The 25,956-nt window shown below is 42.0% G+C and overlaps 2 protein-coding genes and 1 long non-coding RNA gene across 6 annotated transcripts in view; 2 read left to right on the plus strand and 1 right to left on the minus strand.

Moving 5' to 3' along the window:
• LOC5505434 (profilin) overlaps nucleotides 1–25,956 on the plus strand; it is a 106,971-nt gene that overhangs the window by 63,884 nt on the left and 17,131 nt on the right. The window lies entirely within an intron of this gene.
• Nucleotides 209–25,397, plus strand: LOC5505435. Of its 4 annotated transcripts, none has more exons than XM_001626211.3 (26): nucleotides 209–390; nucleotides 501–576; nucleotides 4,075–4,157; nucleotides 4,768–5,492; nucleotides 5,910–6,461; nucleotides 6,528–8,800; nucleotides 9,576–9,672; nucleotides 9,759–9,793; nucleotides 10,213–10,261; nucleotides 10,853–10,965; nucleotides 11,960–11,999; nucleotides 12,677–12,753; nucleotides 13,021–13,051; nucleotides 13,756–13,910; nucleotides 14,978–15,023; nucleotides 15,515–15,579; nucleotides 18,058–18,121; nucleotides 20,189–20,364; nucleotides 21,128–21,173; nucleotides 21,313–21,386; nucleotides 21,788–21,951; nucleotides 22,226–22,371; nucleotides 22,634–22,686; nucleotides 23,095–23,131; nucleotides 23,826–23,973; nucleotides 24,416–25,397. In XM_001626211.3, the coding sequence occupies exons 1-26, from the start codon at nucleotides 299–301 to the stop codon at nucleotides 24,675–24,677; spliced, it is 5,679 nt and encodes a 1,892-aa protein (XP_001626261.3). In that variant the 5' UTR covers nucleotides 209–298; the 3' UTR covers nucleotides 24,678–25,397. The 4 variants fall into 4 exon arrangements, with proteins under 4 accessions (XP_001626261.3, XP_032229740.2, XP_032229741.2 ...); XM_032373849.2 differs by having other exon boundaries at nucleotides 11,960–11,990; nucleotides 12,668–12,753; XM_032373850.2 differs by having other exon boundaries at nucleotides 10,856–10,965.
• On the minus strand, nucleotides 16,087–17,649 carry LOC116613203. Its single transcript, XR_004294128.2, has 3 exons — nucleotides 17,509–17,649; nucleotides 16,888–17,070; nucleotides 16,087–16,132 (listed from the first exon to the last, which is right to left on the minus strand). It is a non-coding gene; the product is annotated as an uncharacterized LOC116613203 (long non-coding RNA).

A 25,956-nucleotide genomic window follows, 5' to 3' on the forward strand; every position in this document is an offset into this window, starting at 1 on the left:
CTGTAAGAAATCTTGCAACTAAGTTATATTTTGCTAAAAATATATAGCATTACAAGAAACAAAAATATTTATATGTCTTAAAAGTGGTACGCCATTTAGATTTAATAGAGCGAGTAATACGAGAATCGACAGTCCAGTGCTTCAAAGGTAGAACTTACGTACTGATCACAATAGATATTCTTACAAAGTCTCGTGACGTCATATTTAGGGAAAGATCTCGCCAGAAAAGTGACCCGTCAAGTCCGATGTGTTGTCTAAGGACGTAGTTTGCGAGTACGTCCCGCGTTTCCTTGCAGGAATGCCGAGCGACAATGACTTGAGGAAATGTGAGGTTCCAGACTCACATGTGAATACTCAAGGGACCCCACACCAAGATCCAAACACACTAGCGTAAGAGAACTTGCTGTGACGATGATCGCTTTGCGACCTCATATCTACCTACGCTAGCTAGGCTCTCCTCTTGCAAACGTAGCTGACTTGTGTGCCATTTATCTTTAAAGGCAACCATCAAAAACAGGAGATCGCAGATTTAATATGGAGGATGTGGAAGATGGAATGAAGGCGTCAGTATGCAGGGTACGTTAGCAGTGGAAGAGTGATCTTTTTAAATGCGTGTTCAATGGAAAGACAACGTTGCACGGACCATGCGTTATTCTAAAAGGCTGTCCGTACTTTCATTTGGGCGATTTGTTTGTAGTGAAGCAAGTTCGTGCGAATGTTGGTCTTTCCTCTGAATAACAATAGACCGTTCTTTAGGTAGGAGGGTAGTTTTATTGGTTAGGGTAACCATTGTTGCTGCAGTGTCGGAAATTCTACGACACACTCGTGTTGAAGAGCTGTGATGGCGCGTCCTATAGATGCATCGTAGTTCTACGGTACCCGCGATGTTCGAGCTCGCAAATCTCGAACGACAACGTTCGCAACCAAAGTTAAGGGAATACTTTTAAAACGCAAAAATAAAGCTAACCAATGCTGTGCAAGGCGTTTTATATTGGGGCTACTTCAGTTAAGGAAAGGGCAATGGTTTAACCTCCTAAGACTATTACTGGTCTTCCTTTGCCGTAGTGTATGAACTCGAAGGCGGCTGCTACCTTGCCTGAAAATACGACTGTCCGCTTGTCAATCATCGAGGCAACCTCCAATTAGATCGTTTCTTGTGGCCAAACTTTGTTTCTCCCGGCTACGACTAGAGCTTTCGTTTCTCCGGACTCGATCCGGACGGCCATCGTACAGGGCACAACGCTAGTCCTACATGTCTAATAAATATTATCTGGAAATTTGAAATATAAAATATTGACGTGGACAGGTATACTTTGATATTTTAAGAACAACATACTTTCACTTGATTTGGGAAATTAGGTTCGTTTTTTTAGTGGTACAGGAAAATCCATGAGTTGCAAAATGGTCCTTGCTAAAAAGCGTTCCGTTGTTCAAGTCATTGTGAAAATTTACGATGTTCAAACCAAGACCTCCATCTAGCGAGGCTATCAATTCAATGTTCCCGCTTCTTATGACGAGGCACATCATCATTCGAAGTCCCTTTTTAAAATTAGGATATTCAACAACCGAAACAGTTCCCCAGTGAGTAGCGTTAGTATCGTGTTGGGTCACAGTCTAAGATAATTCTTCTCGTTCCATTCGAATAGACAATACGTTTTTTTTTTAATCAATGAATGGGCTTTTTATAAACGCGGAAACGTGGGATTTGAATCTAGTTATGTCTTTACGTAACCCTTTACTGGATCCTAGTTTTGTTTAGATTGTAAATCACGTTATGACTAAAGTCACATTTGTATTTTAGCCGATGTCTATAAAAGCAATACCCACTGTTAGATACCAAGCGTTTCTCATTAAAATAATGATAATGAGGCCTTGCCTCTTGGTTAAATTATTTTAGCATGAGTGTCTAGTCAATAATGACCACGTTTTCATAATTCTGTTTATCCTGAAATCTTTAGTATTATCATAAAATAACATTCATTGCCACTGCTTGTGTTCATTATGTTATCAAGTGTTCTACTAAACCTTCTACTAAACCTAGACCTAGTTCGATAGGTCAGTTGTACAGAGGTTTTGATTGCAGAGCAACTGGTTCAAACCCGGTTCAGGTGAACTTGGACCTTATCCCTCACAACTTGGATGACTCCATGTCCCAAAAGATAGCTTCTTTGGCCTGATGCACAAGGAGAGAAAAATTTCACGCATCTGCTTTTGCCCAGTCTCACAAGGCTGAAAACTCACAGTGTGCAGAAGATGTTCATGAAGCCAAATTAGCTCTCACAAGCAACCTAGTCAAAATATATATAATGCTCTCCTGGTTGAGCTGTGAGTTCTTGGCCTTTCAAGGCAGTGAGCAAAGTGCACATCTGAAATTTCCCTCACTTTGTGCGCTAGGCTTAACCAAGCCATATTGTGGGTAAAGAACCACTTTAGAAGACTGAGTCCATTTTCAAGGAAAGGGAAGGGGGCACCAACACAAAGGAGGGGGGACCAATATATAAAACATATGGCCATGGGTAAGAGTGTGGCATTTAGCTCCCATAAATTTCTTCCATCTTTTTCCATCCTAAGAGGGAGGTGTTGGATTGGATCCTGTGTAGCAGCGCATTGTTGCTTTTGTAGGATAAGACCCCATATAGTTGCAAATCCAGAATAATTTTATGATTCATTTTGTTTCATTTTTTCTGCCTTGGTCTGTATTTGCTTGTGTCTGCATACTGACGTTCTTGTGTTATTACTAGACAGCCCCATTGTCATGGATTTTTAGAGGTGTCTTTCTCTTAAAGTGCTCTTGTCTTTTGAGAAAAAAAGTTATAGATGGTTGTTTATATGTGGATACTTTATAGCGCAAGTTTCTCTGTGGATAAGCTGACCTGTGCGTCACATGTACAACTGACAACCCGTCAAAAGATACAGAGTTTTCCACACAATTTACAAATATGTGTAATTTAGTGTATACACACTGTCATTTTGAAGATGTTACTGAAGATGGTGCAATTGTGCCATATCTCTAGCATGGAGTTTGTGCTGTGTTATCTCTAAACATAGATATTCCCCTTTTTGCGTTTTAGAATTAAAACACCCAACCCTTTTGTGGATTGTAATGGGGTTAAGTAAAGCTGCACTGTATCCACGAGTTTGAGTGGTAGGGTGATTCGATTTCCTTTAAGCTGTTTTGTCCAAGCTCTTTTATAAATTTTCTTTTGTGTTTGAGTTGACCTCTTCCAGCTAAGTTGTGTGGTTCCCCTTTTTTGCATAGTCTGGACGGTTTGTTATTTCTCTTTTCTGTTCATCTTATAATAGAGTCAAGTTTGCCATAATGAAACTGTTAAAAAGGGCAAAGAAGCAGTCAGCTCTTTTTTTTTTTTTTTGAGGATATTAATAAACCAGACCAGTCTGATCTGTGAAAGGATCCTCAGCCGTCCTCTAGAAATATGAAGAATGGTTAACTTATACACGAGTGCTTGTTTTGAGGACTCAGCACTAGGAAAAAAGCATTTTGCAAAACTTTATTTAGTTTTACAGGCCCCTAGACTGGGTTATGGACGCACGCTCGCGCAAACACAACATGTAATTTTTTCTTAGCTGAGAAGTATCAAAATATCCGACTTTAACAGCCTCTGTCAGCCGTTATTTTGTCATCCTTGCAAAGGACCAAGTGTGAAAAAGCATCTATTTCCATCGGCTGATTTGGGAAAGCCAGTGCGAAATTTTCGATTATTTGGTAAATGATGAATAAGACTTTGTTTTTAGACGGTTATTTCGAGATTTTAACACATTATGTGCCTCCAATATTAAACAACAACAAAAAACAGCCAAGGCAAGTGCTATTTGAGAATATCCTTAATTAAAGGCTAACTGGAAACGAAACGCAGCTTGTTCAATCTGTGACTTGAAAAAGCTTTTTATTAAGCTAAAGCCTGGATTGTAGTACCTATCACCAATACAAATATGCTTTACAGTTCAATACATATCAATAGCTATTCCGCACTTGTAATCTAAATTTCATGGCAATTTTATCAGACCTGTTTGTCCATTCCCTGCCTCCATTGTAACCTGAGTGTTGTGTTACAGGAATCACGAGATGATGTAACCGCTGTTCGTGCCAGGGGGACTAGGAACGTCTTTGAGTCGTTAAGGCAGCAACCATTTAAGAGGTAATAGAAAATAATACCCCCCCCCCCCCCCCCTTCCTCTGAGATGTTTTAGAGGTCGGACCGTGGCGAATTAACGTACTCAAAATTAGCCTGACAAATTGGCGCTTTGACGGTAAAATCTCTCATATAAGCACATTTATTAATAAATTATCCAAAATTACGAGTGTATATTGTCATTGAATTTTGCAGCTTTCGCCCGGTCGTCTTTTTTTTAAGAATAAATAAAGCGAAGTTGATCAGGACAAAATCCACACAAAAAAGCTAAAATCCTTGTATCCCGCCCTCCAGTGCTTGTTTTGTGACGACGGCCGTTATAAGAAATCGTGGCTTCTTTAGTATCTCTTTCCTTGCGATTTATGATGCAATTTTTGTCGCATCACACGTTGCAGCGCGCGATAAAAAAAACATACATGAACCATATACCAATTGACTACAACTTTTTCCCGGCCGTAGAAAAAAAAAGGGATAGATCCTCTAACAATCTTATTCCACCGGATGAACGTTTTAGTTTTTTTTAAGTCTTACACCGGTTCAAATTTCTGTAATACAATTAAATCCCACACAATATTGCCACAAAATATTGTGCTTATATTTAACCATATTTTCACAGACAAGTACCCCAAGAAGGGATACAGGCACGCACTCCTCTAGTCAACGGAGAACCGACTGAAAACCCGAGCCAACAGAGTTCAGACTCGAGAAATGAGGACATAACTGAACACGGAATCAATAACGCATCGTTTACCATCGGCTCCGGGTCGGGCGCTGTCAACAGCAATACGTTAAGCTCGGTAAAAAGGTCGGGAACGGTCGGTACGTCGGGTATGGCTGACACTGCTGATTGTCTCCCGAACAGTGTTGATAGATCGAAGGAAGGTATTGAGATAGCAGTGGCAGGAACCGACGCCAGGCTTAGTACTCCGATTGTAGTCGATAAGACGTCGCATCCCTCCGATGATGCTTTGGGTGGTGCCGTCAGCGAGATCAATAGGTTAACACCAAACGTCGGGAAATCACTCAAGGATAAACGAGTATCAAACGCAAAAGTTTTTGATGGGATTCTCGGCAGAGCTCCGGACTCAACGACAGAAACTGCAAGGAGTTCGGCTGACTCATCTTCGAGGCAACTTAGTATTTTTGAGAAAGTTTCTTCAAATTCTCTTGTCGTGGAGAGGTCGGGAAAAACTGCTGATCAGAACTGCGTATCAGTCAATAGCACATCGACTGAAGTCAATACCTTGTCGAGACCCGACAGTACTACGCCAGGGGATTACGAGCAAGTCCGAGCAAGCTCGACGTATGATACGACGTTGGGGCTGGAACGCACGCAGACTCGTGAGTATTATTATTACAAAAGCCGAACATTATTAAGCACCGCGCAGACGTAAGCAACATGGCATGTTAACATCGATTCCGCATTTCCCAACAACAAACAGTACCATGCAACATGATTCACAGTTGCTGTCCCAGCAACATGTTCTACAACTCATCTTTTAACACGAAGTGTAGCAAGGTAGCAAGGTAGCAAGGCTATGATGACCCACTGATAACATCTCAACATCACGCAACACCGTGCAACATGACGCACTGATAACACCGCAACACCACGCAACATAAGACTCACACATAGCAAATCGTTATCCCTAAAGATACTGTGGTTTTTGTTGATAAAATTCGCTATGTGACAAACTAAAACTTGACCCACCCACCGTGCCAACAATAAAATGCACTCGCTTTGTTTTTCATTTTCAGAGACCCAACGAGTGCCAGTGACGTCACTTTCTCCCAACAAGTCTCTGTTTGAGCATCTCCGGACAAACTTCCGAAATCGAGCTGAACAACCCGACAAAAAATCGACTGGAACCGGGTCAGGTTCGATTGAGAAAAGTAACGGAAGCTTGTTTAGTTCTGTATGTCTGAGTGGAGCCTCTAGCAGAGATGAAGCAAAGAACGACAACAAATTGACTGAAACCGAGTCGGGTTCGATTTGGAAAACTGACGGAAGCTTGTTTAGCTCTGTATGTCGGAGTGAGGCCGATAACGGAAATGAAGCAAAGAACGACAAGACATTATTTGAAACCGAGTCAGGTCCGATTGGGAAAACCGATGGAAGCTTTTTTAGCTCTGTGTGTCGGAGTGGGACCATTAACAGAAATGATGCAGCGAACGACAACAAATCGACAGAAACCGAGTCAGTTTCGATTGGGAAAACTAAGGGAAGCTTGTTTAGTTCTGTATCTCAGAGTGGGACCGTTAACAGGAATGAATATGAAGCAACGAACGACAACGACCTAGAATCTACAGGTAAGCCTGTACTCAACTATGCGAGATATAGTTACTTGATATTAACTCGCAATCATTAAATTTCAGGATCCAAAATACTTATGAAAGAAACTGACACTAGTCCTCCCCCAACAGGAAAAGGACCCTCTTTCCCTCCCCCGGAAGGTTGCATTAATCTCGATCGAGCCGAGCACTACACTGACAATTTTCCATTCACGGAGCGACTTAGATGGATCTCCAAACTCTCGCGTACTGTTGGCAAGGAGGGACCTGCTCGGAATGGTGCTGAAGCGAGGGACCAAAACCACCAGGTACTGGAAGCGCCAACATCTGTGGCCCTAAAGGCACCTTCTTATGCTGTGACTAAAACCGTCAGCTCGCCTTCACCGTTAGGCTCCTCTGTAAGTAGTAAAGAGAACTGTGTTGGCATGAGACCTGAGGCTATGGCATGTGCGACCTCATCTTGCGGATTACCTAGCTTGATCCGTGTGCAACCTGCTGACCACAATGTAATGCCGGCGCTGAGCCGGGTGGAGGCTGTTGAGCCTTTATGTCAGGCTTCATGTGTCAACCAAACGGCTCCGCCCAGCCTAAGCCGCGTCCAACCCCTCGATCGGAAGTTACCATCTACCTTGACAGATGTGATATCCGCTGACCGGGTGATTCCGATCAACGCTAGCCATAATCCGTCCGCTGACCTGCAATCAAGCAATCAACCGAACAAGACTGTAAGCACTGCAGTCCAACACAGGGTTCTCAATCTCGACAAAAAGACCAGAATGGGTATAGAAGTTAGTGGACTTAGAAATGGGAATACGTCTAGCACTGCAGGCCGTTTAGCTGCAGCTATAGGAAGCGATTTTCGTGTGGTTCCGACGTCCCAACGACAATGTGAGACTTCTAAGAGTTTTGTCAACCATAACGCTATTGGTAACATTGTCGGCAGCTTTAATGCTTCCGTGAACTCTTACGAAAGTCCCTTAAGAGTATTGGCGAGTCTCCATCGATCTAACGAGGTCAACGAAAATCGTACGGTTACTAGTCGATCACTGAGTATGCAACAGCAAGGGATTTCCCGACCGAGAACGAGTCGTTATCGAGTTGTTGAAGGCGCAATTGGTTGGGCTGACTCAAGGGTTGCGCCTGCAGTCACGCGGTTTGCGGAGTTGGATGGCAGTGCACGCACGCGCATACTCCATCGTTACGTTGATCGGCACGGCGCTGTTAAGAGTAACGTGTTTGCACTTGCACCTGCATCATCACTACAATCCAAAGTACCCTTAAGGCTTGGAGATGTCACCATGGTTACGCAACCTGTCATTCTCGTTCCACAACAAAATTCAAGCACAGGGCTACCAACCCATCCCAGATCGATTTTCAACAGCCCTAGTTACCCGGCGGATTATCGTGGGGATCCTGTGGTCAATTTATCTCCAAGTGTGAGAAGCAACAATGTTGTGAGGAAAACGGGTTTGTCTTGCTCTGAGCTAGTCTCGCCCTCTCCTACCATGTCAACAGTAAGCCCCAAGCGAACACTGGGGGTAGTAAATACAGCGGAAGTAAATGAACCAAATATTACAATACCGGAAGCAAGGTCTCCGCCGGTTATGCTCTTCCGGCCTGTATCCCCCAAACCCACGCATGCGCAAAGACACCTTGAAGACATGGACAAAGATGACCAAGCGTACGCGTACGCACTGAACGAATCCGCTAATAGCCCCGACATAGAGCGCATGCTCAGAGCCGAATCACCCACTTATGAGCATGCGCACAACTCTGACAATCAACATAAGGCCCTGTCGTATGGTCAGTGGTCACCTGCTAAGTTCGTTTTCACATCGACCGGGATCGTCCGGGCCTCGACCCGTAAAGTCGTCCCGAGTCCCTTGAGGCGATCTAAGGTCCCGCCCACTGTACCTGCGCAAAGGTTATTTAATGGGGATAGAGTAGAAAGCATTTGCAATGTCCAAAATCTTTCACGATGTCCAAAGATTTCTAATGCAACTGTTCTAGACAAGGAGAGTGTTCATACAGATGCTTCCAACGATGACAGCGAGGTGTTGAAGTCTCCTGTCGAGTGTCTCGAATCGTGTGTCGAATCGGAGTCGGATCAAAATAAGAAACGGAAAAACAGCTTAAACGTTATTAAGAAAAGACTCGAACCGAAGCTGCCTTCACCTGTGCGAGATCTGTGCACGAGTGATGGGGACCTTTATCGGGATCCTAGCGAGTTGACCCGCGAGGAACGGGCGCTTCAGAGAGCAATGCTGAGGTTTAGCGAGATGGAGAGGAGGGAGAGGGAAAAGCGTCAGGCTCGAGAGGAAGATTGGCGCAAGCGTAAAAGATGTTCTACCCAAGACGTAAGTGTAGTTACTTTACGTAAATGTTGTTACTAGACGTAAGTGTCGCTACTTGACGTGACGTAAATGTTGTTACGTGCCATAAGTGTTGCTACTTGGCGTAAGTGTTGCTACTTGTCGTACGTGTTACAGGACGTAAGTGTTTTTACTTGCAGTATGTGTTTTTTTACTTACACTATTATTAGAGTTGCTTTGAACAGGTCGCCACATTTCCTTTATCTTCTAGTTTTTTAGCTTAGCGGCGCCGGTAATGCTGTTTTGCTCGCTTACCTGTAGCTTTGTTTTCCATTTATCAACTCATTCTCTTGGCCCATGTAGCTTCGCTTGCAATACATTAACATATTACTTGGAAACAACAGCCTCCCATAGAGAGAAAACGCCAATAATGGCAATCTATTAACTGACATATCGCGCACGTGTTAAGCAGCACGGCAAAACTCACAATCACTCAAATTTGTTTTGAATTGTTTGAGTGCCCGGTAAGAAGTCAAGACCGATCTAAAAATATTTTCCCTTACTTCAGGGCGCATTACCTTAGAGATTCTCTCCTTCCAGGAATGTGCTTTGTGTTGCCCTAGTTTAACGTTATCTCCCCTTGCTCGCCCTCTACTGTTCCACAGAACTTTGCTAAACTTAGTGTTCGTGTCTTGGAATTTATTTTTTATTTTTTACATTTATTCCTGACCCTACCATGTCCTCGCCTCTGCACTTTGTTTTTGTCTTGTTTCCACTTTAGGTATTTTAAAGAAATGTGTATGTAATTTCCTCCCTTAAGGTCGAAGATGAAGAAGTGAAACCACCGACGAAAGACGAGAAGAAAGACAGGGAGAAGAAGATGAAGTCTGAAAGTGCTCCTAAAAACATCTCCACATGTACTTCAAATTCCTGATAATTTCATTGCTATCTTTCATTTTTTTTGTCGTTTTCTTTTTCTCAGGCATTTTTTTTTCTTTTCTAGCGAATTCAAGATGGTTTCAAAAGGTCAAGAAAAAGGTATGTTTAAAAAACAATGACGGGTAATCACGTGACTTTGGTGGCAAGCTCGCGCGCGCTCTGGCCCTTAGCGGCAAAATAGCAACATATAAAAGCAAATTACTCAGTGCTAACGAATCAGCCAGAAGCATTTTTTTTAACAGAAAGGGCTTATTCTCATAGAGAGATTTCATTCATTCCTCTTTGGCGTGTCTGGCACAGCTAATTCTGTGTTTATTTTTGCTAAAATTTGCCATCCAAAAAGTGACATGATTCCTTAGAGCAAATCGCCTACCACAATGATCAGAACGTTCAAACACATCTATTTTGATTAACGCATGTATCCAACTTTTACTTTTTTCGACTAATGCGAGACCTTCCCACTCTGTTGCTAAATGTTATCATGACTGTATGGACATGCCTTTGTTTTCCTGTTTTAGCAAAAGTTGTGGATATCACAAAGACATAAGGTCATGCAGAGAAAACCAGGTACATCACTTATCTTTAGAACCCCCTCTTACGGATGATGTAGACAGCACGATTTTGTTGTATGCGACAACTCTACAACTCGAGTCGTACAATGGAAATCAGCCTACGACTCCGCTACGACGCAACACCTCTATCACTCAAGTCGTAGAGTGTAAATCAGCCCACGACTCGCTACGACGCAACACCTCTATCACTCAAGTCGTAGAGTGTAAATCAGCCTACGACCCTGCTATGATGCTCGACTACGAAAGTCGTAGTGTGTAATTCAGGGCTATGGCATGCCGTAGGCAGGCCGTATATGTGCTGTCTAAATTAGCCTTTACTAAACATCTAGTGAACCCATGATTGCATATGGTTGCGCTGTCTCCATATGCAACGAAGGTTTGATTTGATAGAAGTCTGAAGAAGACCCCTATAATGGAAAATTTGAAAGAGCTATTTAATATAGGGCTACAATTCGGGATAAATTCTAGACCTCTATTTATTTCCTCATTTCCTATACTTTGATCAATTTGTTTTTGAAGTTGTATCTGAGAAGCCCTTTTCTGGTTGCGCAAGCTAAACTTATAGAAACTTATTGTTCTGTTTAAGTAGTATCTGAGGATAACCTTGATAAGCAGACAGACTGCCCCATGGACGCACCGGATTCGAGTGACCCGACTTCCACAGCGGCCCCCTCTACCACGACAGTAACATCAACAGCAGTATGTGTTGCTAGATATACCAATGGGATGTGGGTGTTACAAGATATACCAATGGGGTGTGGGTGTTACAAGATATACCAATGGGGTGTGGGTGTTACAAGATATACCAATGGGGTGTGGGTGTTACAAGATATACCAATGGGGTGTGGGTGTTACAAGATATACCAATGGTATGTGGGTGTTACTAGAAATAAGACAGGATTTTATACTTAAATCCCCTCTTCTACCGCACTTCATTAACCTGCATTGTTGGGCGTAAAGGTGGCTGGCTTGTGGTACCATCTCTAGTGACGTCCCCTAGGTAAATATGGAGAGCGACATTTTGAGACCTCTGAAAAAAATAATAATCTGACCTGTCCTAGGATTGAACCCCGGTCCACTGGATTGAGAACCGAAGCTCTCAGTCGGGTTAGTCCATCGGGTTATCGATGGACAAGGGCATAGACAGGAAGATCTCCTGCCAACACCCTGCAACACTGCCCCCATCTCAGGGGGGAGTAAAAGAAGCGGTGGGAGGGTGGGGGGGGGGAGTGCATATCTGAAAAGTCCTGATTTTATGAATATTTACTAACCTTGACGGGCCGTTAGCCCCGTAAAAAGCGCAGATGCTCTCACAATGTGATACGACTATTTCCAATAACGTTGTCAGTGCAAATGGTGAAATGATAGTTCCAAAGCCGAAGCTGATTGTGGGTACTAATTATTAGTAGGCGTTAGAACTGTCTTTTGTCATTCGACATTTGTTGTTTGCACTGACAGCTTATTTTATCTCTAAATTACTCGCGTGAGGAATTCTATTCAACTTGCAACATACATGCATGCATTCTTCAATCCTATAAAAATAAAGATCTCGTGCGAGAGAATTTGATATTTTATAAGTTCTAAAAGTTTTAATTTTTATTATTTTTTTATAGACAGCGTTGAATATAATTATACAACTTTCATCTGGGAACCCTCTAAACATAATAAAGTTTATTCACAAATCCTATTTTAGGACACCACTGTTCGCAAGATAAAGAAAAGAAAAAACACAGGTAGGATAAAGTGTAGAAATGTTAAATTTCAAATACCCGCTGGATTTTACGCTACCACACAATACACGTAAGGCTAAGTCCAAACGTAGTATTATCCATGAGCTGTATTCCATGCAAATACATGTAAAGATGAAACAATAGACTTGATTCATTTGCAGCATTTGCATGGAATACGGCTCATTACGACGTTTGAACTTAGCCTAAAGCAGCTATTTCCATTGGCTTAACAAATAAATTTATCATTGAGATACTTCCAATCAAACACTCCCAGTTGTGGATCAAAGGGGATCGTTTGGATTGAAATTTAAAACAAATATATAAAAGCTAAAATTCACAAATTGAACTCCTGCTATATTTGCTTTATATTTTTGTCGCTCTCGCTGTGTTGTTGTCTGGTGGCACTCGCTCGGTTCTCCCAAAGGAATTGCAAATTACCGGATGTCCTAAATATGCTAATTCCTTTCAGTTGCTTCACATCCTCGCTTCCATTTAAACCCGCCGATCTCCACCCACCCCTCCCTGAAGAATATTGCTCTATTTATTGTACTAAGGATCCCGAGTTCCTTCTGTGAAAGCGTTAGTCCAGGGGTTTTGTGATCGTGTTTGCGTGATGATTGTGTTCGTTGCTCGCTGACCCGTCGTTCTGTTGACTAATTCATGATTTCATGAAAACACAGACAAGACAGACGACAAGGCACGTCCTAAAAAGAGGAAGAAATCCAAAAAGAAGATCGTGAAAACGGAGCCAGTAGAGGTAAAGCAATTACTACATCAATAGATTATATAGATTAGTATCTAGATTTATAGAAGGATAGCTAAATATATAGGATAGAACATTTAAATGATTTTATTTACTCTTTGAATATTCAAATATTGTGGATTGTTTTATTATCGTTGATTCAAAGTTTCCCAATCAGAGACGTATATTTAGGAGGGAATCTGTTATATACTTATCATTTAGTGATAATTCGTCAATTACATACTTTGTAACAATATGTTTAATATGTTTTTCGTTTTTCAGGTGTCGAGCGTTAAGGATCATGGGAACACAGGTATACCATTTTAATTTTTTAACATCGCCGACATTGTTCAGCATTCCTGGGAAGGTTTTTTAATAGGCTGTCAGTTAAAGTGGCACTTGCATGGTTACAGTAATTACCCTTCTATGCATGCGTCGTTTTCTGCTTGCGCTCATAGCGGCAATCGAACCAGTTAACTTGAGTAAGTACGCAGCTGCTTTGTCTCCTATTATCTTTGTTCTACAAAGGAGTTCTTTTGTCTCTATTCTTCTCGTTCTTTGTGTCGAGGTGCGGGTGTTGTTCATTTGCCCAATCAAATTGCAGCTTGTAAGAGCTGCGTACTGACCAGTTTACTTCCGTTTGGCCGACGTAAACCTCAACCTTTAACAGAATAAAAGAATCTATCAGAATCTGCACTATCTAACAGGCCATCCGTTCTAAATTATTAGTCAGATGCTCGACGAAACTTTCAAAAATATTTTTCGCGTATTTTGTTAAAAATCATCGGAAATTGACCGGAATTGACCGGAAGTAAACTGGTGATTTTGCCGCTTTATGTTTGACCAGGGAAGTGCACTATCCGGTTCTCACTTGTGTTCGTCCTCTTGCGCTTATGTTGCAATAAAGGATAAAATAAATGAGAATCATGACCTTAAAGCCTTGAATACCCTTCCTGCTTGCATTACATAAGCATGTCATCAATTGATATTTCAGCGGTTTTTTTTTTACAATATTAGACGAGTCTGCAAATGCCGAGATGTCGATTGAAGAGAAGAAAGAACGAAAGAGGAAAATACTTATGAAGAAGAAACTGAAAGAGCAGAAAATGCGTAGAGAAAAGCGACTGAAAAGAGAACACTCCCACCTGACCGAGGCGCAGACCACGCCTGAGGTGAGGGGGGAGAGGGTGGTGTGAGGGAAGTGGACGGCAGAGGAAGGGATGAGGATGGGAAGGAAGGAGGATGAAGGAGGAGTAGACAACAGGGCTGGGGGGGGGGGGCTGAAGGAAAGACGTAGGGAGAGCAGGAAGGGGTATGTCTGTGATGGAATAAGGATATGTGAGGGGTAATGGGAGGGGCTGAAGGAAAGACGTAAGGAGAGCAGGAAGAGGTATGTCTGTGATGGAATAAGGATTTGTGAGGTGTGATAGGAGGGGCTGAAGAAAAGACGTAAGGACAGCAGGAAGGGGTATGTCTGTGATGGAATAAGGATATGTGAGGGGTAATGGGAGGGTAGCTGGAAAGACGTTAGGAGAGCAGGAAGGGGTATGTCTGTGATGGAATAAGGATATGTGAGGGGTAATGGGAGGGGCAGCTGGAAAGACGTTAGGAGAGCATGAAGGGGCATGTCTGTGATGGAATAAGGGGGTTGCGGGAAAGAGGAACAAGAAGACTCAGGAATAATGGAAAAAAGGTTGCAGAGAGGCGAGGAAAGGTGTAGGCGGGGCAAGCAGGTGAAGCGGGTGGGAATAGACAATGATATGTAGCATCGAGGCATGATTGGAAAATGAGACTCCCTCTACTAACATGATCAAGATGATTGAATTTCCTCGTCCTTTTGCCCTCATCACTCTAAACCTAGTCAATTTTTGGATCAGTCATTTTCGTACTTTATATGATTATGGTGTATATAGAAAACAAATCTTCCAAGTGCTAGAAAGTATAGTTGGTGAAAAAAAATCTTAACTTGAACGAGCACTTGCGCATGTTAGAGGAGGGGGGGGGGTGTTCAAGGGGACCTATATATCCCCACCCTCCTCGATGTGACGAGACGAGTTCGAAACCGGTTGACCCCCTCCTTGGTAAGTTTTATGTGTGTATTTGGATAGAGGAAGTTTCTAAGGATTGATCCTTTGTCAATTCTCTGGATCTCACACTGCGTTCTTCTTCAGGCACGCCCTTGAATTAACTGTACGCAAGAATAACGTTAACAGTACACCGTTTTGATTTTCATTTGTAGATGTCACCGTATTGTCATGCGCGCCAAAACACACGGGACTTCAAAGGTGAGGCGAATGAATGAAACCGAGTCGCGCAAAGTATCCAAGTCCATCGGCTTATTCCAGTGACTGACTGAAATACTTTCTCAACCAAATATAGTCAGTGGAGTATCAGGGCTCAATTGTTGATGATTTTGCAATTTTCTACCAAATGATCGCAGATGATCAATAATGAATGAACAATAACAGATGATCGATGTTTATTAAAGAGCCCTTACCAGCCACACTCAATATTGGAAGACGAATTATGGGATGAAAAATCGAAGTGATCATCTGAAAAAAGTTTCATACTCCATTTAGCAAATTTTAATCGAAAGCATTGCAATCGGACTATGGAAAAGGTATCTTGCTGGGGTGACAAAAAAAGAGGGTGAAAGAAACTATAAAGTTTTTATCAATATTGTCAAGCTTTAGTAGCGGGAACAAGATCACATGGTCGTGGATTGGTTGTGGGAAGCAAAGCCCTGGCTGATTTGTCTCTTTGTGTTATTATTTAGCTCATGCGAACGCCAAGGCCAAAGTTAAGACGTACATGTTGGTGGCTTCCTACCAGGGATTCAAGGTACGATATGTCCCCCCTACCCACACACCCCACCCCCCACGTAAAGACGTACATGTTGGTGGCTTCCTACCAGGGATTCAAGGTACGATATGTCCCCCCTACCCACACACCCCTCCCCCCACGTGAAGACGTGCATGTTGGTGGCTTCCTACCAGGGATTCAAGGTACGATATGTCCCCCCTACCCACACACCCCTCCCCCCACGTGAAGACGTGCATGTTGGTGGCTTCCTACCAGGGATTCAAGGTACGATATGTGCCTCCCCCCCACCTTCCTCTCTCACACACGCACCCCTCCACCACAGGACGACGTACATTTTGGTTGTGCTACACCAGGTGCTGGGTTTGAAGGTATGAGGTCCCCCTCCCCCAGCACCCGCTCACCACACAGACACCCTCGATGTACGATATCTACTCCTCCTTTTTTATCTCTTTTTCTCAAACCACTACTCTCGAATATTTCGTCTCCCTCAACCAAATAACAAACACTAAATGAAATCGAGTCACATTTTAGTTTTTTCTGATATTTTATTTATGTTTTCAGCTGTCTTGACCTGTAAGAGATTAATTGGAAAAGGAGTAAATATTAATTTAGCATTAATTGAAAGCATCGGACGTATCAAAGAGATAATCTCAGGCCCGTATCCAGGATTTTTATTGGGGGGGGTGGAGGGAGTTTTTTATAAAAATCTGACCACCCCCAAAAAAACAAAAAGGGATTTCTTTTTTTTTTTTTTTGCCTTTGCAGTATCTCCACTGGACGTTTATTGTCGGTTTTGGCTACAAATACAAGTTTGGCTTATGGATTAATGGCATACCACAATAATCTAGCTTATGCTTTATAGTTTTGCCTACAAATAGCACGTCTGTTGGGAACCGAAAGTGGGCATTCGGCCTGATGCTATTGTTAGCTTCGCAACAATAGTATCAGAAGTAGAATAAAAACTCGTGTATAGGAATCTTAGAAGTTGCCGTTATGCTAACATTTCCTATTAAAAGACCCTCCAAATAAGAACCACTCCGAGCAGAAAGCCAGAACAAAATTATGATACAAATGCAAAGATGTTATTTTTCCCATCATTGCCGCAATAAAAAACAAAAAGACAACAGTTGGAATATATTGATGGAATGGTTTTAAACAATTCAAGTCAAGAAAATTGTAGTTAAGTATCTTAACAAACAAAGTTTCCTAAATTATCGGTAAATAGGCTGGAATGGATATCTAAATCCTTATACATGGGTTTTTACTCTTTTATTTTGTCAATAGCCTCAATTCGTTAACGCAGTGCATCACGAATTCCCCACTCACCGTTATTCGGCATCACGTGACAGGTCACATAATTCTACTGCGGACACATGCAGCAGAGTTGTCCGTTGGGGCAATCCCGCTGACCACGGCTAGTGCAGTCGCCTCTGTTGCATCTCGTACCACAGTAAGCCCGGTCGTAATCCGACGAACAGAACGCGCTTACGTCACGGGCCGCTTCGTCTCCTGTAGGGAACATAAATGACGCTATTTTTACGGAAATGTTAAGTCTCTTTTAGAATAGAGGGAAGGGAAGTTTTTTTTAAAAAAAAAAACCTCATTGTTATCTGAAAAATAACACTATAATAATATTATCTGAAAGAAATAGCATTATAATAGCACTGACGGAGAAATGTATACGAATATTAGAAAGGACATTTTAGATACGATAAAGTTCTGATTGTAATACGTTGCATTTTTAAAGGATTATTTTAGAGAAAAAAAATCTTTGATAATGCGACCAAGTGCAAGAGTGGAAAGTTCTGGTGGCGTGCTAGCAGAAACTAGTACCTTTTCTTTTGCCTTACATTTTGTGACTTAAGGTTAAAGGCTATACTATACTCAAGCATCGCCAGCCCTGTTAAACACCATGGTAGATGATCCTGCAAATGGAACCCCACATACCTTGTGGAGCCGCTTGTATTAGTGCTACACACAGCACCAGAATACCCACGAGTATCACTTGCTTTATCGTCATCCTTAATCCGTCTGCCAATGTCGTTTAACTGAGGTTTAAACGTTCTTCCATGGTGATATACTTAGTGGATATCAATTCTTTTCTGCTATTGGTACATTGTGTTAGAGCAGCCGTTAGTTTTTTTGGTGAGATGCAAACACACTCTTGCCTGTGCAATCAAAGTTACCTCAGGCGGTCGACGTGTTTTTTCCAGCTGCCTCTCTGTTACATTGTTGCTCGGCAGATGTGCATTGAAGACCGTTCACCGCTTTATTTTTCATTTTATGAAAATAATAACTTCTGGTTCTGTCAGTCACACTTTTGCAAAAGGTCTACTAATGATTATGTCACGCCTTGATATATTCCCATAGTTCCCAGCTCTGTTTCTGACATGGACGGGAGTCCTTACTTTATTTCTGAAAGTGAATCGTTGTAATGTTTATTTTGCATTTTTCCATGGTGCCATGGTGGTACTGATGTGGTCGTTTTTCCTACAGGATTTCCAGCCAGTTGTCATGGAGTCTCGTACAAGAAGGAGAGGGACTCATACCCTGCAAGCAGGTGGGTACACAACCCTTCCACACACATACATCCACGTTAATATACGGATATGGTACATACACTCATGTCTACCCTACACACACACACCCATGTTTATATACGGATATGATAAATATACTCATGTCTACTTCCATGCCCCCATGTCTACTCGTATTTCTAATCAAAGGGCTCTGTGAGCCAACTCGTGAATGCAAATTGTTTTTCCAGTTATTTTCTTTGTGTGCATTTCAACAAATGATGGACACATCTAAGACAGTAAGAGTACATAAAAATTTCCTTTCTTTTCGATGTGATGAAACACCAAGAACAGTTTGATTATTATCATAAAAAGTATAAAAAAAAAAAGAAAAAAAATTAGATGTCACAAGTAGGGATCGAACCTCCGGTCTTTGACGTCGTAGACTAGCGACAGAACCACTATACCACATTGCCGAACTAACCTCTGAGTAAAATTAGATTTTATCCTAATTGGTATCGCACCGTTCAAACTGCTTTTGCTAGCATGTCAAATTTCGCCCTATTCTTTATCAAAGTCAATCAAGCTACAGTCATACAATGTATTTTAAGCATGTCAACATTCTCGAAAGGCGCAAAATAGTTATTCGATGAATACGCGTGTTTGAACGAGTTTTGTTTGATATTTAGTACTTAACTTATAAAAAAAGAATTATGGAAAAAACAACTTATGAAAGTCCATGCTATTTTTTTTACCTGCAAACAGAGGCTTTCTCTTATTACCCTGCAAACAAAGGCCCTGCTAACAGAGGCTTTTCCCTTGTGTTTCTTTGACTTTTTGACATCAGTGACGAAGGCGCATGCGCACGCTCAACCCACATCGAAGACTTTTCTGAAAAAAACTAGCTTATACACCTATTTCAAAAAAGGGTTGCACTTTGGTTCTCGCGGATGTGTGTCGTAACCCGAGGAGCACCATGGGTTCCAAACAGTGCTAAAAACACCGCTTCGTAATCCTTATATCTTAGGTAGCGGGTTATTTGGATGATATTTTTTATAGGCTTTTCTATTAATAAAGTGTGGTTTTATTTGGGAGGGTCAAAGTGGACACTGTGGCGATATTCGCAAAATTTGGTAGCATCGATTCACAATTTGTACGGTAAAACGAGTTGGGAACTTGAATTTTCAGGAACATGAAGAGCTTTGTGCTGGAGTCAATCTTAGAATAACTTTGATTTTAGCTAAAAATAGCTAACATCATCTAAAGAAGCACAGGCTCTTAATTTGCTCTATCCTCAATCCATTACTACTTAAAGTTTACGTGGTATCTGTAATTTTAGTCATTTGGGGTTTACTTGCAAACTATCTTAATTAATTCTACAAATTTTGGAATAGACAGATAGCTCTACAAAGACAAGAAGAACTGAGGGCTGATTCCTGGTCAAACATCCTTATGTTTGACCCAGATATGCTGATGTTTTTGGACGAATCTGGTTTTGTTTTTAGTTTTTACTTACTACAAACAACACTTCGAGAATCGCGCATTTACATGAACTTAATAATAATTTTGTTTTGTTTTTCATTATCGCTCAAAAATGCTAAATAACAGTCAGTCGTTCTTTCGTTTAAAAACGTGGTTTAATATTATTTTCATCTTCTAGGACAAAACGAATCAAAAGAAATTAAGCCACAGTTTCATCAATGCGACACGCGCTACTGTGACAACCACAAGTCAGTCACAGTGTTTATTGACAAGAATTATATAACTAGGTTTTTGTCATTTGCTTTGGTGTGCACTAAAGCATTTCTTTGCCTCGCTGGTTGGCTAGTGAAGCTAATGTCTCTCCCATCCTTATTTTCTTACTTCCTCAAACTCTCAAGGTGGCCACGGAGCGCGCGTCGTATCAGAAAGCACATTCTTTGAATCCTAATTGGCTAACTTTATTAAACTGTCAATGTGGGCACGGTAGCGCGCGTTGCATCAGAAAGCACATTTCTCGAATCCTTATTGGCTAATTTTCTTAAACTGTCAATGTGGCCACGGTAGCGCGCGTCGCATCCTGAAGAAAACACTACTCCACATCGCTTCTAACGTGTTCTTTTTCCCATCAGCCGAGCCCGAGGCTCCAACATCCAAGCCTGAGTTCCCATTGCTAGTTGTCGAAAGCGTCAACTCCAAACCGGTCAAGGAGCGGGTTGTGGCCGAGAGCGAGGAGGTCCAGAAACTCGTCACAGAGTGTCTGCGCAAGCGCGGGATGTGGCGGGGTGATGAGCTTGAACAGGCATTGGTGAGTCATCGTAAAGCACCAATCAATCAACCAGCAGTCAACCAATCAATGGTCTTTACTTTCAGAGGGTAAACATTTTCATCTTGTGCAAAGTTTTATAGCAAGTTGCCCTCTCTAATTGAATTATTCAAATAGTTATGACGAGCCATCGACGCCAAAACGAATAATCAACAAGATTAAACCCAAAGACGAGCGAGACTTAAATAACTTGCTTAATAGGTTAGAAAAGAGCAAGAAAATGAGAGGATTTAGACGAATTTTGAAGAAGACGCTTCTGGGGTTCTTGGGCGGACGTTTTTTTTGGTACAATGGTTTCTTGGAAGTTGGGGATCCTCCCATTATCCTTTGCGCACCTCGCTGCTCTTTCAACTTCTAGCGACTGGGTACGAGCCTGGCACAGAGCCAACAGCGCCAACGTCATTCAGTATCCCAGACTCGGTCTTGCTTGTTTGACCATAAGACAAGGGAAAAACATTTCCACAGCAACAGCCGCCAACAACTGACCAACACTGTAACGCACTGTAACACAGAAGGTTACATGGTGTAAAATAACAAAGCAATATTGTTGCTGATCGGCAATGTTGTATGGTTTTCGCAGCATTGTTGGCACTGTTTCCGCAAAAATAGGTGTGTGACAATACCGGATGGAAACAATAATCATGTCTCACTTACTGCGTGAAACTTCGACTTTTATGGCTTTTTGAAAATAAGTGCATGTGGCAATAATTATTATATGATTATATTTATATGATTTTATTCTTAGAAAAGAGAAGAGGCTGCGCTTGGGGACGAAGCTATACGATTGCGAGGTACGTTACCATGACAACGTGACATGTGCTGTCATGTCAGATATGGCCTAAAGCCTCCTTGGCCCCTCCCTGATGGGTTTTGCTTTCACCAATCCGACTCAAAACATGCAAAGCAATGTGCGCTATTTGTTGGTTTCAGATTCTCGAAAGCTGACGGTGAACCGGACAACGGGAGAGACAATACTACACAAGGCTGCTAGATTAGGATACCACGTGAGTAAAGCTACCAATGGGCAACGAAATTTCTTTCTAGTCTCCACGTAGCTGGTAGCTTTTTACTTTAACGTTTTAGTCTACCCTTTTGTTCAGGTTTTGGATGGTTTTCAAACGGCAAAAAAAGCCCAAAGCTGGCGACTAAAGAATCGCATTTGCAGCTAAATTTTCAAAATGCGACTAAAGAATTTTGGTCATTTGGTTCTAAACTAATGACCAATAAACATCTGCAACTGAAAGTCCTTTTTTTATGAAACAGTCAGCAAAGTCGTTATAAAAGTTTGGATGTGTTTCCTGTTGAGCGTTTAGCACATGGCATCGCCATCAAGGAGTGTAGTATGTTGTCCTTTGCAGAGCCAATCTAAGTTTTTTTTTTTCTTTGTGCCTAAAAACGTCTCCAGGAAGTCGTCAAACAGTGCATACTTCAGGGAGCCGACCCTACCGCTAAAGATAACGCCGGCTGGACCCCCCTGCACGAGGCGTGCGCCAGGGGCAAGCTCGAGGTCGTGAAGGTGTTGGCGCAGTACGGCGCAGACGTGAATGCGCACTCAAACGACGGCATAAGGTGGGTTAACACTACATCGTAATATCGTAACGATGGCATAAGGTGGGTTTACATTACATTGTTATATCGTTATGATTGCATAAGTTGGGTTCACATTACATCTTAATATCGTAAAGGTGAGCTCACATTACATCGTAATATTGTATCGACGTTATATTAAGGTTCACTTTACATCGTACATTGTAACGACCCTATTTTAGGGTTCACTTTACATCGTAACATTGTAACGACTGCATAAGACGTCGGCACAGTCTCTGACGTGTTTCGTCCCCAGACCCTTGCATGACGCGGCCGAGGGCGGTCACGTGGAAGTCCTGCGATTGCTTCTGACCTACGGAGCAGACCCCATGCTCGCAACGTACGCCGGAAACACCGCCTACGCATGCGCAAAAGAGCCCAAAACCAAGCGATTGCTGAAAGGTGCGATCCCTTGATCAATTTCTGTCTAATGTTCCCTGAAGACTCCTTTCACTTAGCAAGAAACGATTTTCGTGTTCCCTCTTTTTGACTTGCCGTCGTTTATGGTAACAGTTTAAATGGTGTGTATGCTGTAAAGTAAATTCAAGAACTTGTGTGTGTTTTTGGGTACATCCGAATATTGGTTGTGATGTCGGGTTTATCCGGGATCCTACATCCGGGAAATGTGAAACCGTGTAATGGGAGACTATTGTTTATGTTGTAGAGTACATCCTGGATATAGGTCATGGAAGGCTAGAAGACTATCAGGATGTCACGGTAAGGCTAGCAGTAAGCCAATGCCTGCAGAGCCTTGGTAACAAAACTGATTGCTAAATAATCACAGAGCAGAGTCTCAGGAAAGCTAATTATTGTAATTATCCAATAACCTAGCTTACCTTTTCAATTTGTCCTCCCAGGAATTGGTCTGAAAATTTTAAGTCTAAATATGCAGCGTGTTTTTTAATAATCACGCTCCTTTTTTTTCCAAACTACTAGCTCGTTTTACGATAAAGTCTGAAACTAAAGCCTGATTTATTTGGCCTGGGAAATAGGCTCAAAATATTTGGACGGCAGCTGTAAACAAGCTTCGACCAGACAAAGCCTGGCTTTCTCGCTTAATTTCCACAGGGCCCCATTATCGGAAAAACGATCCATTGTGTACTAGTTTTTTTTTTTCATTCTTAGGACGGATGGAGTTTTGGTGGATCCTGCTCTTTCATGGGTAAGCTTCGTTATATGCTAGTTGATTGATGCATCCCAAAACAGTCAAATGTGCCTCTTATGTGACTACTTGCTTTTAAGCAATTATTTGGGAATTAGTAAGTAAGCACCGATAAAAATAGACGGGGAATTAGTAAGTAATTAGTAAGTAAGCTCCGATAAAAAGAAACGGGGGGTGATCGTCGGCAAAATCAATTTTTAACCTAAGGGATGGCACTTCAACATTAATTCTTACCCCTAAGAGATAGCAAATTTGGTATGGTCTAAGAGTAGCAGAATCGTAAAAAAAGGTTAAACACCCTCTAAGAAACAGCAGTTGATCGAATTTTACACCCTAAGAGATAGCAGAATCGGAAAAAACTTAAACAACCTCTAAGAAATAGTAGTTGGTCGAATTTTATACCCTAAGAGATAGCAGAATCGGAAAAAAAAACCGTCAAAACACCCCCCCCCCCCTAAAAAATAGCACTTGGTCGAATTTTATACCCTAAGAGATAGCAGAATCGGAAAAAATTATAAACACCCCTTAAGGAATAGCAGTTGGTTGAATTTTATACTCTAAGGGATAGGACGATCAACCCCGTCTACTTGGTGAATCTAGCTCTGACATGGGATTTATCTGAGTTTAGGCATTGATTCAAATTTGGTGTCACAATATAGTTGAAGTTATTTTATTTTTTCTTGTTTTCCCCCAGATAACTCGACAGCCTCTGACCGGTATTCGGGGATATGGCGCGAGGCCCCTCCCCTGACGGAAATTTGCGAGCCTGAGTTTGAAGTGAGCGACCAACCGCACCTTCCTACCTACAACTTACCGGTGATGAAGGACGGTGTTGTAATCGGGTAAGAAACGGCACCACTTTTTCCTTTCACACATTTTCTTCAAAGTGAAGGTTGATCAGCTTAGGAACCCGAAATATTTTCACAATAATTTTTTTCAAGTCCAAGCAAAATCATGTCGTGTGCGATTTGAATTTGTTCCGTACGTGTGACAAGGTGGGATCTTGAGGGGGGTTAACCCCTTCTCCCCCCCCCCCCCCCCCCCCCACCTTCCTCTTCTGCCACGTGTTATGGAACAACAAAAAACACTTTTTCTGGGACATTCATTTCATTTTTTAACAAAACACCCAGATAATGAAGAATTAGAGCCCCAGTGTCTTTTTAAACTATAAGAAAAAAACACCTCATTGGGTCAACCCCCATCTTTTTTAGCGAGAAGCTAAGTCCGCCCCTAGTGTCGCATGGCCTTTTGGGATTAATTTGTATGTATCCTTTGATTCCGCAGAAGAAAAAACTACATGTTATTGGATGACCTTTACGAGAAAAGCGGTGTCGCTAAAACCACGCTTCAGAAGCGCCTCAGATCCGTGGAAAGTCTTGAAATGCCGTGGGCAGAATTTATGGACTTTGTGTCGGAAAGCAGTTTGTACAACAAGCCTCCAGACCCGCCCGCTGGAACATCTGACTGTGCGCCTGTCGCTAGGCTTGTACCGCTGAACTATACTGCTCGCAGGCTCTTGAATATCCGCATTGAGCCGTGTAGGTGATATTACTATCGAGGCCTGTACCACAGGGATCCCTCGAGATGTGAAAATAATCACACTCACTTTGCATTCATAAAAGACTCAGCGGGCGTCTTAAATTCGTTTTCTCCAGCGATCTGGGGCTTGGACGTCTCAGGAAGTCCATTACAAACACGCAAACTCCCTTTCTAACGTGAAAATAAAATACTATTTAAAAACACTTCAACACTGTAACAAACAAACGTTGCCAACGCAAAATGCCTCCAAGTAACCGTTACAAATGCATATGAGAACGCAAGATATTGTTACTAAAGCAACCGTTACGAACGCATAAAAGACAGTTATTGAAACAAGAGAAAGCGAAGTTAATTGTCCGTCTGTATTGCGACGGCATATTTGCCTTATGTACGCAAGTCATAGTAATCAGCCGTATCTTGATGGAAATTACGTCGGGACAAGTCGGATAACTCCCTCTTCCTAAAGTCAATGTGTACGATCAAGTCTGTAAACTTCAAGTTCCCTGTCGAAATGGCGTTTTGAGATTGTCTAGATTTGTAGAGGCGCCAGAATTCGTTCCTATCGACGTCGGCGTCAAATTTTGCAAATCAAACAGATGACTGCGGTATTTGTTACCACAGGGTACCCAGTTTTAAACAACATCAAGAGATAATGGTCTCTTGACAACACCGCGTTGTAAAATTATTTTCATATTTATTTCTCAAAATAAAGTATTATCGCTTGCAATTTGTTTGTTATTTATTAAATTTACAACCCTTATGTATCATGTTAATAGCGGAGCCGCGCGGAGCTCCATAGGTATAGAAATATGGTAAGCTATGCGACTTGGTTTTGTGGTCATCGCGCGGTTACCCTGTGGTGTCACAAATCAGCCAGCCAACCAGTAATCCAGCCGCGCAACTCTCAGGCCCCTCTCGGTCTTACGCTTTTATGAGTTTTAGTTCAAAACTCTTATGTTCACAAAAAAAAGGCAGTATTTAATGAGAAAGTATGCGGATTCAAATTGACTGAAGTCTTTTAGGAACCGTTTTGTCTGAAGTACGAGTCGATAGTAAAATCTACCCGAGTGTTCGTGAATCCCGCCCGTCGCAACAGCTAAAAAGAGGTCTATAGAGGAGGACTATGGAGGATCTACACTACCATTGTATATTCATTCACGTCTATATTTATGTAAGGAGATCCTGAGAAGAAAGGGCCTTGATGTCTGTTTTCAGCTATAAAAATCATTCGCTTGTGTCGACGAGTTCCTTGCTAGCAGAAATTCGACAACTTCACAGTTTACAAC

The sequence above is a fragment of the Nematostella vectensis genome, chromosome 9 (genome assembly GCF_932526225.1).
Source record: "Nematostella vectensis chromosome 9, jaNemVect1.1, whole genome shotgun sequence".
NCBI lineage: Eukaryota > Metazoa > Cnidaria > Anthozoa > Actiniaria > Edwardsiidae > Nematostella > Nematostella vectensis.

What these genes read in the sequence shown, in the direction of transcription:
- LOC5505435 (XM_001626211.3), top strand. Translation starts at nt 299, where the DNA reads ATGCCGAGCGACAATGACTTGAGGAAATGTGAGGTTCCAGACTCACAT. An exon ending in TCCTAAAAACATCTCCACAT is followed by an intron (nt 9,673 to 9,758) that starts GTACTTCAAATT and finishes TTTCTTTTCTAG; the next exon opens with CGAATTCAAGATGGTTTCAA. An exon ending in AAGGACGGTGTTGTAATCGG is followed by an intron (nt 23,974 to 24,415) that starts GTAAGAAACGGC and finishes TTGATTCCGCAG; the next exon opens with AAGAAAAAACTACATGTTAT.